The sequence below is a fragment of the Apis dorsata genome, unplaced genomic scaffold (genome assembly GCF_000469605.1).
Source record: "Apis dorsata unplaced genomic scaffold, Apis dorsata 1.3 scaffold_631, whole genome shotgun sequence".
NCBI classification, from domain to species: Eukaryota; Metazoa; Arthropoda; class Insecta; order Hymenoptera; family Apidae; genus Apis; species Apis dorsata.
Window position 1 is genome coordinate 32,331 of NW_006263826.1, and position 14,789 is coordinate 47,119.

The 14,789-nt window shown below is 29.3% G+C and overlaps 3 protein-coding genes across 3 annotated transcripts in view; 2 read left to right on the forward strand and 1 right to left on the reverse strand.

Moving 5' to 3' along the window:
* The window catches only part of LOC102676297 (protein Spindly), a 7,748-nt gene extending 7,463 nt beyond the window's left edge, over positions 1 to 285 (reverse strand). The window contains exon 1 of the mRNA XM_006621320.2: positions 269 to 285. The gene's annotated coding sequence lies outside the window, so the exon portion shown is untranslated. The remainder of the gene's footprint in view (positions 1 to 268) is intronic.
* A 265-nt stretch (positions 286 to 550) lies between these two features.
* On the forward strand, positions 551 to 9,622 carry LOC102676157 (ABC transporter G family member 3-like). The gene is made up of 24 exons (XM_006621314.2): positions 551 to 932; positions 1,373 to 1,628; positions 1,783 to 2,093; positions 2,169 to 2,367; positions 2,436 to 2,574; positions 2,770 to 3,100; positions 3,196 to 3,327; positions 3,434 to 3,662; positions 3,772 to 3,877; positions 3,975 to 4,146; positions 4,343 to 4,450; positions 6,113 to 6,284; positions 6,391 to 6,439; positions 6,550 to 6,599; positions 6,690 to 6,829; positions 6,902 to 7,072; positions 7,285 to 7,523; positions 7,591 to 7,777; positions 7,984 to 8,112; positions 8,222 to 8,449; positions 8,547 to 8,682; positions 8,787 to 8,892; positions 9,048 to 9,148; positions 9,264 to 9,622. The coding sequence occupies exons 1-24, from the start codon at positions 834 to 836 to the stop codon at positions 9,437 to 9,439; spliced, it is 3,966 nt and encodes a 1,321-aa protein (XP_006621377.2). The 5' UTR covers positions 551 to 833; the 3' UTR covers positions 9,440 to 9,622.
* A 628-nt stretch (positions 9,623 to 10,250) lies between these two features.
* Positions 10,251 to 14,789, forward strand: part of LOC102673391 — an 18,064-nt gene continuing 13,525 nt past the window's right edge. Inside the window, exons 1-5 of the mRNA XM_031513382.1 lie at positions 10,251 to 10,705; positions 10,792 to 11,267; positions 12,887 to 12,948; positions 13,613 to 13,831; positions 13,915 to 14,787. Coding sequence (XP_031369242.1) covers positions 12,898 to 12,948; positions 13,613 to 13,831; positions 13,915 to 14,787 — 1,143 coding nt within the window. The 5' untranslated portion in view covers positions 10,251 to 10,705; positions 10,792 to 11,267; positions 12,887 to 12,897. The remainder of the gene's footprint in view (positions 10,706 to 10,791; positions 11,268 to 12,886; positions 12,949 to 13,612; positions 13,832 to 13,914; positions 14,788 to 14,789) is intronic.

Sequence of the window (14,789 nt, forward strand, 5' to 3'; positions counted from 1 at the left end):
TAAGATTAATAAAATGTGATATAAATATAAGTTACAAGTTCTTTTGTAATTTTTTTTTTTTAATACTGTGTAGTTTAACTTTTTGAAATGTTTATATAATTTGTAACTTCACAATTATTATTATTTAAATAAATGTACAAGAAGAAAAATAGGATGGAAAAGATTTATAAAAAAAAATGAATATACGATGTATAATAACATCGAACATAATTACGCGTGCAAGGCTGTCGTGCGGATTTTTTTACTTTGTTGTTGTTGGCCGCGTTACCCGTAAGCTCGTGGATCACTGGAGTCGCATTACATAAGTCGACACGAAGCGACCGAGCAACGAATGGAGGTGGAAGACCACTGCAATCCGAGAACATTGTACACACTGTGGCTATTTCGAACCTCGAGCTCTATCTGATCATAAACCGAGTTGATCACATCGAATATTGTTTTGTATCGTTTTCAATTTTCATTAAGTTGTACGCAATACCAAAACAGGGAAACATTTACGTGTGCGCGGTTCTATTTGAATAATATTTCTTCTTTTATTTTTTAAAGTTTTTATCGGATTTATCAACATTCGTATAAATAAATTGCACATCTGTTCCAAAAGAGCTTGATTCCAAAGGAAAGGATTATATGGAATTATTATCGTATTTTATGGCGTGTTAAATAACAATTTTTGTTTATCATTGTTCGAAAACCGGTTCGATGCCTCTTAAATAAGATTGATCGCAGTTTTATTTGTATATCTATGTTCGGTGATACTTACGTTTCGCAGAATAATTCGAAGGAAAATTATAGATGAAACTGATAAGAAATTAAATCTGGGAAAAAAGGAAAATATGACTGCAACAGAAGAAACTGAACCTTTGATATCATCGAAAGGTTTAACTACTTGTCGGAATAAATCACAAACGATCTTATATGATGCGATTTCATTGGTAAGCAATTAAACGATTTAATTAAATTCCTTATGTGTTATTTATTACGAATTTATTTCAAATTTCACAAAATTGTGAATTAGTATTACTTGGTAGAAATATTCTGAATATATATTATACATTCTTGAATGTATTATACTTTTGGCTTCGTTCAATGTTTGAACGAAGATTATGATCATATGGCTTCCTCGATGTTTACGGTTTTCCCAAGATTATTTTCATTATTATTTCGAAATAATATTTTTATAAAATGTAATTTCTGAAAATATAAACGAAAATATATAAACATAAAAATCATAACACAAAATATATGTCTAATAAAACGAAATAAGTTAATTATTTTTTATAATTTTTTTTTCTTCTCTTTACAAAAAGAATTTTATTTTTTTTTTACAATTTATATTTGCTTCTCTTACATATTTCTGTTTAATGATTTTTAGGAAGAAAATGAAAGAATCGCAGTATCGAATTCCAAGATATCGTCGTTCAAATTAAAACCGATCTTACATTCGAGAATAGGGATAACACCGAAGGATACAACATTCGTACAGCATTCCACAGGAAATACCGAAAACGAATCAATTACGTATACATGGAGCGATTTAAACGTATATGCCGCTAAAGTAAATGAAAAACCATGGGAATTTTTTTTGAAAAGAAAAAAATCTATCGAACGAAGACATTTATTGAAAGATGGTAAAAACGAAAATCAGGATCAAAAATAAGATTAGAAGAAAATATTTCAATAAAAATTTATCGCGTAGAATTAATTGAGAATTGAACGATTAGAAAGAAAATTGAAACGACTGTTTAAATTTTACCTCTATATTGATATAAAATTTGATTACAGTATGCGGAGTTGCATATCCAGGTGAATTGTTGATAATTATGGGATCATCAGGAGCTGGTAAAACAACATTATTAAACGCTTTGACATTTCGATCGGGTTGTGGAGTGATTGCATCTGGAGTGATGGCTGCAAATGGGCGAAGAGTATCTTCTACGATACTGACATCGAGAACCGCGTATGTGCAACAAGATGATTTATTCGTTGGCACTTTAACCGTTAAGGAACATCTTTTGTTTCAAGCTATGGTTCGTATGGATCGAAAAATACCTATGGAGCAAAGATTCGATCGAGTGCATCAAGTAATTAACGAGGTACATCGAATAAATATCTAGATTTATAATTATATCGTATATAATTAATTTCAAGAAATGTTGTGTGTTTCATAGCTTGCATTAACCAAATGTAAAAATACGGTAATTGGTCAACCGGGAAGAATTAAAGGTCTTTCCGGAGGTGAAATGAAAAGATTGTCATTCGCATCAGAAGTTCTTACCGATCCACCGTTGATGTTTTGTGACGAACCTACATCAGGCCTCGATTCTTTTATGGCGCATCAAGTAGTTTCGGTATTGAAGACTTTAGCCGGTACGTAACATCGAGTTCGATGGTAAATTGGATGGATGTATACAAATATAAGAAACATGATTTTTCAGCACGTGGTAAAACGATCGTCGCTACATTGCACCAACCTTCCTCAGAATTATTCGCTCTATTCGATAGAATTCTATTAATGGCTGAAGGAAGAGTAGCCTTCATGGGTACGACATCGCAAGCTTGCACTTTTTTCGAAACGTAAGTATTTATCTAGTAACACAATAAATAATACTCCTAGAAACATTGTTGCGAACGTATCCTTTGTATATATATATCCTTTTTATATTTTATGTATATATATGTTTCCATTTATGTCTCACTTTCTTATTTTTTCCACACTTTTTCTTCTCGTTATGCAGTTTATTAAGTAATAAAAGAATTTGATGTTTACAGACTTGGCGCTGCTTGTCCTAGTAATTATAATCCGGCGGATTATTTTGTTCAAATGTTGGCGATTGTACCTGGACAAGAAACGTCTTGTCGTCATGCGATAAACACTGTATGCGACGCCTTCCAAAAAAGTGAACAGGGTATTAAAATTGCATTAGAAGCAGAGGCAGTAAATAATGAATTCGATGATTCGATACGAGATTCGAAATATTCGAAAAATCGATCGTTGTACAAAGCAAGTTGGTGCGAACAATTTCGTGCAGTTTTATGGCGTTCCTGGTTATCGGTTATCAAAGAACCTATCCTCATTAAAGTTCGTCTGTTACAGACTGTTGTAGGTATTACTGTTTAAAAAAAAAGAAATGGTAAAAAATATATATTATCGATATAAATTATATTCTAAATATATATATTTATCGTTTGTTTTAGATGGTGTCTTTATTGGTGGGAATCGTTTATTTCAATCAACGATTAGATCAAGACGGAGTAATGAATATCAATGGTGCTTTATTTATATTTCTCACCAATATGACTTTCCAGAACGTTTTTGCCGTAATCAATGTAAAATTTATTTGCTTATATAAAAATTATATAAAAATAAAGCGTAAAGTTATGCCATTTATGTGTATGTATGTATATATATGTATATTTCATTTATACTGTGCAGGTTTTTTGCGCAGAACTACCGATATTTTTACGGGAACATCGAAACGGCATGTATCGTACAGATGTATATTTTCTGTGTAAAACGCTCGCAGAAGCGCCTATTTTTATAGCAGTACCGTTTCTCTTCACTATTATTGCTTATCCCATGATTGGATTGTATCCGGGAATCGATCATTTTTTCATTACCGCTGGTATCGTTGCTCTCGTTGCTAACGTTTCGACATCTTTTGGTATGTTATTTATAATACATCATGAACAATTCTTCAACAAATTAATACTTATATTTATTCAATTTTTCATTGAAAAATATTTTTCAATAAAAAAATATATTTTTTTTAGGCTATTTAATATCCTGCATTAGCAACAATTTATCCATGGCGTTATCCATCGGACCACCAGTGATAATACCGTTTTTGCTTTTTGGTGGATTTTTCTTAAATACAGCGTAAATATAATTACAATGGAATATATTTAATATTAATTATTTATATAGATGCAAAACATTATTTATATATGTATAATTTATACGTAATATCTTACAGATCCGTTCCATTCTATTTTGAATGGTTCTCCTATTTATCTTGGTTTCGGTATGGAAACGAAGCTCTTCTTATCAATCAATGGTCGGAAGTAGAATCTATAGAATGTACAAGAAGCAATGCAACTTGTCCTAAATCTGGTCGAATGGTTTTACAAACGTTCAATTTTAAACAGGTTCGCGATATAATACATATATATATATATTTATGATATTATATCCGTTTCAACGCGGCAAAAGAGATTATATTTCGCTTCGAATATATGTTCGATTTATTTAATTATTTTCTTTTGCATGCATGCACGTATATATTTTTTTTCTATTTATTTTATATAATTTTTATTTATCTTATTTATCATTTTCGATTTTTAGGAACATTTTTGGATGGATATCGTATGCCTTTTTTCCTTAATTATTGCATTTCGTTTTTTGGCATTTTTGGCTCTACTATTAAAAACTCGGGGCAATTACAAACAAAGATAGAAAAAGAAAGATAGATTAAAAGTTACATTAAAAATTTTTTTATAACTGCTGTCATTTTTGTCTTATCAAAATCCGCGCACAAATTTTTTGCCGGATAACGTTACTTTTCTCCGTAATTTATTGTTATTTTATATTTGTTCTTTTATTTTACGACACATGAATAAATAAATATTTTCGTAATTTTTGTTGAACAAATTATATTTTCCATATGCAAAATTTTTTATTTTTTTATTCATTTCTAAAACAAATATACATTAGAAAACAATTATTGTATTAACATTTTTTATAATTATTTTATATCATTTGAACGAATAAAAGATTGTAAAGAAAATATGTTTGAACTTTTTTTGTATATTTATACATATATCATAATCATTGATATTGTTTGTAAAAAAAAAAAAATGAAAAAAAAAAGAAAATAAGGAAAGAGAAAAGATAAACGATTGAATTCGTGAATATTCGAGTATAGTAATGGATGTATATTATTTTCTGCTAATTTTGTTGGTGATAAGCGAACAACGATAAAGAACAAGTATATTGCTATTCTGTTAACCACCCTTTTATGCGTAGGTTCAAATATCGTTATAAAACCGGTTGTTATTCATACTATGCGAGTATATATGTGTGTGTGTAAGAAATAGTAACGAAACTTAATAATATATATAACATAGGAATATAATATAAAATGTATATATTTGTTCGATAATAAAATTAAAGAACGATATTATACATCTTTCTTTAAATATAAATTCAAATTCTCAAATTTGAAACACAAATTATTATTATTATTTTGAATTAAATCAATTTGAAACAAAAATTTAAATTAACAACTTATTTTTTAAAATGATTCAACTTTTTATTTTTTATTATTAAACAAATATTGCAATAAAATATACTGCCATAGTGAAAAGAACGTAATTCTAATTCTTGTAAAGAGTATATATATATGAAATCCTTTTAAATAATTTTTTAAAAATATATAAAGAAATATAGTATATGTATACATGTAAGTATGCATATATAAGGAATTCTTACGTGTACAAAACAGATATAAGGTTTCCATCTTCGATTACTATAATACTTTAAGTTTTCTTTCATCTTCTTGAAATACTTATTTAACGATACAATATTAAACGATATATACAATTTATATAATTTTCATTTATCGTTAGACAAAATTTCAATTTTGAATCATATTGTTTTGCAATATATACGTATATTATATTATTAATATTATATACCAAATTAATAATATCCAATTAAAGTACACGAACATATTTATTTTTTTTGATTTTTGAATTGAAATTAAACTAATCTCAAATTTACTTAGAATCCTTTTCAGTCATATTTTTCCTCTTATTAAAACAAGTTATAATATAATAATAGAATTGTGAGAATTTTAAAAGTTTATTATCGAATAATTAGACTGATATATTGAAATATATAAATTATACATACAATATATATACATTCCAAGATTTTATTCAACCAAAGAAATATAGAGAAACGGTATACTTCCTAGGTATAGATCGAGTGGGAACGTAAGAGGTATCGCATATCACGGCGGGTTCAGCGACAATCTCATTTGTGGTATAACTTGCTTCAATCGGGTACTCGGTTGCTTGTTTGCGATCACTTCGGAATAGAAATAAATAAAACGAAATCTTCTTAATTACGATGTACGTTTTAAAAGAAGGTAAATGGTTTCGTAAAAAACATAATTATCTTACGGAAGATGATACGGGAGGTGTGACGCTTACATGGAAAAATCTTTCTGTATATGCGATGGATCGTGGTCGAAAAAATGTGCGCAAACGATTAATCGATAGCGGTGTGTAATATTTCGTTGTGCAATTTTCGTTCGATAATCGAACTCGTTCGTTGTAAAATAAATATTCATTTGATCGAAATTCGAATTAAATTTTGTTCGATTTCAGTACGGGGTGTAGCAGAACCGGGAAATCTAACAGCAATAATTGGTGCAAGGTAAGATTATTTATTGAAAAGATTTTATATAGATAATTGAAATTTTTATTTCTTTCTTTTTTTTTTTTCCTTATTTTTTTCTTTTTTTAACTTCTTTCTCTTTAATTCAGTGGATCTGGTAAAAGTTCATTGATAGCGGCTCTGGCTTTTCGCACGGGATGTGAGTATTTTTTCCCTTTTATTTTTTTTTTTTCTTCTTTCAATCCAATATTAAGTTAATTTTTTAATAATTTTTCGATTTTACATGTAGCCGAAAATTTAATTCATGGTGATATACGAGCAAATGGAATGGCGATAGATTCCTCTTATATGATGCAGAACAGTGGTTACATGCATCAAGAAGATATATTTGTCGCGACAATGACAGTGATCGAACATCTTTGGTTTATGGTAAGAGACCGAGATCATTCACATTCGTTTTTGATGGTTTTTATCTCACCTTTTGCTTCTGTCTTAATACAGGCTCGAATGAAACTTGACGGAAATTTACGAGTATTGGATATTGAAAGAAAAATTGACAATTTATTAAAAGATGTTGGCTTAACGAGTAGACGCGATGTACGAATTGGTAATAGCATTGATGACAAAGTATTGTCTGGCGGTGAAAAAAAGAGGTTGTCTTTTGCTACAGAAGTACGATACAGATATATTCTTTTTTATAATATTTTATCTTTTTCTTTCTTTTAAACGTATAACAATTTTTTTCTAGTTTATTACTTATTTTTTTCATTCTCCTTCTATTAATTTTGATTTTACCTCTTTCTTTTCATAAATGGTAAATTCTTCTTCTTATCATCGAAATATATCCATTTTTGACGATCCATTTTTTTAACAATTTTTCTCAGTTATTGACAGATCCAAAGATATTATTCTTGGATGAACCGACAACTGGGCAAGATTCTCATTCGGCAAATTGTGTGATTTCCCAATTGAAATCATTCGCAGCAAAAGGACGAACAGTATTATGCACGATACATCAACCAAGTTCTGATATATTCAGTTCCTTTGATCGAATAATATTGATTGCCGAAGGTCGAGTTGCATTTTCAGGTCGAATCGATCAAGCGGTAGAATTTTTTGCAAGGTAAGATTCCCGATAAAAAAATTATTCGTCTTCTTTTTTTTCCATCCAACTGTGATTCATTCTCTAGTCAGGGCTACGAATGCCCGCGAAAATATAATCCTGCTGATTTCCTGATAGCGATTGTAGCCACGGGATCGAAAAATAAAGATGGTGAACAAGTAGCTCACAAGATATGCGATATTTTTTTAAATAGTAAAGCTTCCAACGAAATCGATCGTATCATAGAGAAACAGAGTTCAATATCTTCTTTGACTGTAAGTATCTAATTTATTTTTTCGTAGCATCTTTAATGATGAAAAAGAAATAAATATTTATCGTTTGCTTTTTCTTTATTACTCCATTCGAACGAATTATTTTTTAATTTTGAATTTATCACACGAGTAATTCGATGAAATTTTAATAATTTTAAGCGATATCATCTTGTGTATTCGATATTGTTTTAATATATGTGCGTGTGTAGATTAAAACTAGTTCATATAAGAAGAAAAAGAGACGACATTGTTCACGACTTTTCTGGTTAATTTATCGTCACTTCTTACAAGTTTTGAGAGATCCATCGGTACAAATAATTAGAATATTTCAAAAAGTGGTGAGTGATTCGATGATTTATATATATATATATATATATATATATATATATGTGAAAACATTTTTGCGTAAATTAAGAACGCAAGTATAATATAAAAAAAATGTGTTAGAGTATAGCAACGATCGGTGGTTTGTGTTTTATGGGTGCTGTAAATTTTGATCAACTCGGGATTCAAGCTTTACAAGGTGTTATTTTTATACTGGTATCTGAAAATGCATTTTTTCCAATGTATGCTACGTTAGCCTTGATACCGCAGGAATTACCTCTCCTTCGAAGAGAATATCGAGCTGGAATGTATCCGATTTATCTGTATTATATTTCACGTATATTTTCTTTGGTGAGTAAAAAAAAAAATGTTCATAGTTTCGATTATTAAATATGATTCTTAATTTTTTTTATACCAAGAAATAATTTAAAAAATGAATATATTACAGATACCTGGTTTAATAATAGAACCGCTATTGTTTACGGCGATTCTATATTGGTTAGCTGGATTGCGAGACAATATCGAAACTTTTGGATTTACCTTACTTGTTCTTCTACTTACCATAAATGTATCGACTGCATGTGGTAAAATTTTATTAGAACAATTTTTATACAATCAAAAGATGAATAATAAAAATAGAATGTAAATAAAATTAATTATTAATACAAACATATATATTTTTTTTTAGGATGCTTTTTTTCAACAGCATTTGAAAGTGTACCTTTGGCAATGGCTTACTTGATACCATTCGATTATATTCTTATGATTACTATGGGTCCATTTCTCAAACTAGGGTAGGATATTTATAATTATAAGTTATTTGAACGTACCATCAAATAGCTAGAAAAAGTAAAAAAAAGTAAAACGAAAATGAAAATTATATGCATATACGAATATATATATATGCGCAAAATGAAATCATTTTGAAATAACAGTTAATATATTTTAGATCATTACCAGTATATATCCAATGGGTAAAATATATTTCTTGGTTATTACATTCTACCGAAGCGCTTACAATTTTACAATGGAACGATGTACATAATATATGTAAATATTAATCTGTTCATTTGTATAAAAGTTAAATATTACCTTCGTATTAAATCGTTAAAAATAAATATGTAAGATAATAATAACGAATCATTCGATATTTTAATATTTTTAGCTTGTGAAGAAACTGATCCTGAATTACCTTGCATTACCGATGGAATTCAAGTTCTACATCGCTACGATTTTAATGAAACTAATTTTTGGATGGACATTATATTAATGATTACTATTTATTTCGTTTTTCATATTTTTGCTTATATGTGTCTGTGGAACCGTTGTAGATGGAAATGAGATAAAAATATATCATCATTAGTTAATAATTTATTATATATGTATTATATAATTATAATAATAGAAAAATGTTTCAAAATTGATAGTACAAAATTTAATATATTACAACAATAATTAGAAACAATTATGATGATATTATATTTGAGTTAATTTTAATAAAAAAAAATTCTAAAATATTTATAATATTCTCATTATATTATAATTTACTCTATATACGTATATTTTTAAATTTCTTAAATTTCTTGTTAACAAATAATTTTTTAGAAAATTAATTATTGTCGTTAAAAATAATAACTCGATATAATGCTCACAAATAAACATAATACAAACACAATACGATACGATATCTAATTTGTAATAAAGCATTTGACTGTTTCGAACGATGTATATATTTCGGATGTATCTAATACTGCATATAGATTATAACACGTTAGATGGCGTAAAAAACACTTCGATTTTTTTGAAATCGATATTTCAAAATATAAAATGTTACATGAATTCTGTTTTTCGTCTCGTGCTTTTACATGACATACAATTTTCAAAAATTTCGTCATTTCGTTACAAATAATTGTAATCTTATGCTATGCTCAATCGGTAATGTTAAAAATAACAATAATATGAAAGGAAAAGCTCCTTTGATACATAAAACGAAAAAATGCATTGAATGTTAGATCTATTATACGCGTCGTCTGTGCCTATACCGCGTCTCTGACCATAATCAACTATTCGACGTATACCTAGATGTCGCGAATGTATACTTTAGCAAAATAAGACTTGACGAGAATTGCACGATAGAGAAGGGTAGAGTAAAAGAGTGCGAGTGCAGTAGTAGGGTATGGTGGGGAAGTGAGGATGGCCCGCGGTGGAAAGAAGAGGGAGTACAAAAGAAAGAAAATGTTAAATGTTGAGGAAGACAGTTAAGATTAATGGCGGGCATGAAAATAGTGTTTCGTGATATTTTTTTTCACGAATTCAAAATTTTAAAATTAAATTATTACAAATAGTGTTAAAATATCTCAATAAAAATATTCAATAAAAGTTATTTTCCCTCAATTTCTAATGACGACTATCTTCATGGACTTTCGACACTGTCGACAGTGTGCTGGGTTCCCTTAGGTCGCCATATTTCTGTGTCGTGCCGTGTAAGTAGTATCATATTGTATTAAATACGTTAACACTCTCATGTGAAGATTCATTAAATATGTTAAAAGTGTTGTGGTATATCATTCTATTTGACAAGAGTTAAAAATGAAATTAAAAGATATGGTTTGTACAAACTTTTTTAATTAACCTATAGTATATTCATGAATCAAAGCGTCGATTCGATTGACATGAGATGCGTTTGTTGAAAGGTTCTGCTGTTTATTTTCATCATGCTAGAGGGAAAAGATCATCGTCACTGGTGTTTCAAAATGATAGAAAACTGGAGTGCTGATGTCCATTTATAACTATGGCTTTGCTACATAAATGTATCGTTTTTTGTTAATTTACAAGTCATGTGTCCGTTTGGTAATGCATCAGTGTTTATCAAAGTTTAATTAAAAAGACGTTTATCAGAAGAATAATTATGTCTACAAAAACGGAGTTTGTCGGTTGTCGACATAACTTTTATGGCGAGCATCCTAATAAGTATACACTGCCTGGCGTTTCTTTTTTTGATTCGTCTGCATATTATCGGTGTGAAAAAACTTTATAAGAGCGAAGGAAAAAAATTAAAAGGACAAACGAAATTTCATAGCACAAATTAATTTATTCCCGTATCGGGAAAAACGAGGGAGCAACGACAGGGGCGCTGCGAGCACTGGAAGCGCGATACTTCCTACTTAAGGTGTGTATTTGTAGGTTTAGTAACTACATTTCTCTCTCTTTCTATCTCATTCCTCCGCCTTTCCTTCTTACGCACACATACGCAGAGTATATGTTCATCTTTTCTACTTCCCTCCAATTTGATTTTTCAAACACACTTGTACGCACACACACACACACACACACACACACACACACACACACACACACATATATATATATAATACAGGCATGTATCGAATTTCGTGGATTATTTAAAATATTTTATTTATTGAGTTTATTTATTATTTTGTTTATTGAATTTATTATGCGATTATGTTTTTGTTCTTAAAAAATTTAAAAAAACGTATCACGATTTAAACGAATATTTTAAAACGTTATATTTTAAAAATATTCGATATTATAATTATAAATCATAATTTAAAGAAAAATATCAAAAAATTATTATGTAAAAATTTAGAAAAGAATGAGAATAGATATATATATATATATTTTCAATAAAAATTTTTATAACGAAATAACATATTTGAGAAAAAACAGCAAGCTATATTCTCAATTTCCTATCGCGCGCTTATCATAATAATCGTCAATGTTTAATAACGACGATTCAGTTTATCAGTTATGAATTGGTTAATATATTTTTGGAAATGAACAAAGTGATTTTTATATTGAATTAATTTTGATCAAAAATAAACTCAAGAATAAAAAGAAAAGTATGAATTGTCCATTAATTGTATATAATTAAATATAGTAGGTAATTGTATATAGTAGATAATGAGAAAACATATGAAATAAAAAAAACATAAGTTAATTTAATAATTAAAAAGTAAAATGAAAAAAAATAAAGAATTTCATATATATTTCGATTAAAAAAATAGTACGAATAATTTTTTATAGTATATATTTAAATATTTTAATTATCTGGTTTTTCCGACATATAAAATTATTCCGACTTCTTCCGGACTAAAGAATGACTAAAGAAATTATAAACTATTTATAACGTTTTTAAATATGAAAAACTTATATATAAGATAGAAGAGAGAAATTCTATCCACGAAATGGATATTCCTTAGAATAGAATAAGCAAAAGGTATTGGATATATTCAATTGTATCTAAAATAGGTAATACATATAATACGATTTATTGTTTTACCTTCTATTTAGGTCGAAAAATATTTTATTTATAGAATAATCAAGATCACGAGATTTTTTTTTTCTGTTTAATTTACAAATTGCTTATTTTGTAAATTAACATATATTTTATTTTCATATTTATTAAAAAATGTTAAAACGACAAATTAAAACAAAAGTAGAGTAAATTATATCATGAAAGTATGTCGCGTTACAGAGAAAGTAGAATGGCTCGCTGTTCAACCGTTCGATGTCTATGCATGTATGTATATACATGTACGTATAATAATTTTAATGTATATTACACGTAAGATTGAGAAACATATTCGATATTAACTTTTTAAATCTTTCAAGTATGAAAAGAAATTTTGTAAAAGAAAATTTTTTGATACATTTATTCCGTGTACGAAATTAAATATGAAATATTAAAAGAAACAGATTTAATATTACTCGTGGCTATTATTCTTATTTCTTAAGATACTTTCGTAATATTAATTTCCAATCTTTCAGGAAACAGCACAATGGCTGAGGACCGAAATAATTCTCAAGGGTTGGTTGGGCAGGCGCACACGGTACGTAAAACCAAACGATCGTGCCAAACTTTGATTCGGTTTATTTTAGTGAACGAATCTGGGAAACGCATTTTCGAGACGTAGAAAGGGAAGAAACTGAAAAGATTGAATCGCTGAGTGCTTTTCGAAAGCTAAATACAAAGATTTTTAATCCCATGCATTTACTTACTATTCGTAGCATTTTCAATAATACATATGCATATATATATTATATTTCTAATTTTTTAAATTAGTTTACACATTATTATTTTTGAACGTATTATTTTTTTAAATTTCTATTTTCTATTTTTTTCTCACATTTCTCTCTCTCTCTCTCTCTTTCTCGAATTTTTCGTAATTTTGTTGCAATTGTTATTTTATAAATTCATCGCTAATCTTTATTCCCGCTATTCCTTAGTTACAAAAATTTTTTTAACATTAGTGATATCCATTTTTTTTCTTTTTTCTTCGATCGTTTAAAAAAAAACAGGAAAAGAATAATGTCACAATTATGAGATAAATTGTCATCGTTCAAATGGAATACAATCACGAAATTTTTTGTGTGGTTGTATATTTTTGATATAAACTAGTTGTGCGAAATTATTATTTAATAATTATACATACTTACAAAGTACATGTTCAAAAATGAAAAAAAAAAAAAAATAAAGAAGAAAATTTCTTTTAGATAGAACATGGTTCGTCTCCACCTGCAGCGTCGACACTGTCAACAGGAGCAAATGTCGGAATCGTGGCCGGTGTCACAACAGCGACAACGAAGGATAATCCATCGATTCAAGATAATTCGCCGCCTCGAAGTCCAAGAACATTGTTGTTGCAGCGTGGAGAGAATGGTTTTGGCTTCACTCTTCGTCATTTTATCGTTTATCCGCCAGAATCTTGTTCCGTAAGTTATTGAAATCCGTTTTCAAGTTTCGTGTGATTTGATACACTTTGTTTATAAAAGAAAAAAAAATTAATTTCCACTAGATGCTACCAGATCACGAACGAACGAAAATAGATGAGCCAATGGATACGATATTCGTGAAACAAGTACGCGAAAATTCTCCTGCAGCCGAAGCTGGTTTACGAACAGGTGATCGGGTGGTTTCCGTTGACGGGAAACCAACACGCGGTGAACAATATGCAAAAGTAGTTCAACGTATTCAACAGGCAGGGCCTTGGCTACGACTTCTGGTCGTTTCCAAGGAGGACGATATTTTACAACGATATTTCGGCGAGACGGCTCACAATCCTGAAACGAATCAACGACCGCGGTTACGTTCTCCTGAAAGAAGTGGGCAGCACAGGCAGCGTAGATCGGTCAGTATGATTCCTGGTTTATCGCCAAGGACAAGACAATCTTGGGTTTGTTCGGCGCCAAGTTCGATGCCTGCGCCGTTATGCCAGGATCAAGAATTAACTCGACCATCGTTGATCGACGATGGTGTCTCCAGTCGGGATCAAGATTTTTCCGAAGAGATTCAACAATCGTCTGAATGTAACGATAAAACGCAATCGGCTAAAAATATGATTTATCGTTCCAAACCTTCTCAAGAAATAATTAGTCGTTACGAGTCGGTGGAAGATAACAAAGTAAAATTACGAAATCAGCCACAACAATTAGGAAAAGATACATCGAATTTAATGCAATCGTACGATAGATCGATGCAATCTGATATTAAGTATAACGATAAATACGATCATTTTGACAGAACCCGTTCCGAATCTATCTATTCGAGAACCAATAGTGATCAGATTTACGATCGGATCAAAGATCCGATATACGAACCCGTTCGATTCGGGGAATCATTAAGAACGAATATCGATCATCATTCTTCTCATCATCATCATCATCATCATCA

Bases quoted from the DNA above. Each gene is read 5' to 3' on its own strand.
- LOC102676157 (XM_006621314.2), top strand. From the start codon at position 834: ATGACTGCAACAGAAGAAACTGAACCTTTGATATCATCGAAAGGTTTA. The intron at 8,450-8,546 runs GTGAGTAAAAAA...AATATATTACAG, and splicing joins TTTCACGTATATTTTCTTTG to ATACCTGGTTTAATAATAGA. The intron at 9,149-9,263 runs GTAAATATTAAT...TAATATTTTTAG, and splicing joins GAACGATGTACATAATATAT to CTTGTGAAGAAACTGATCCT.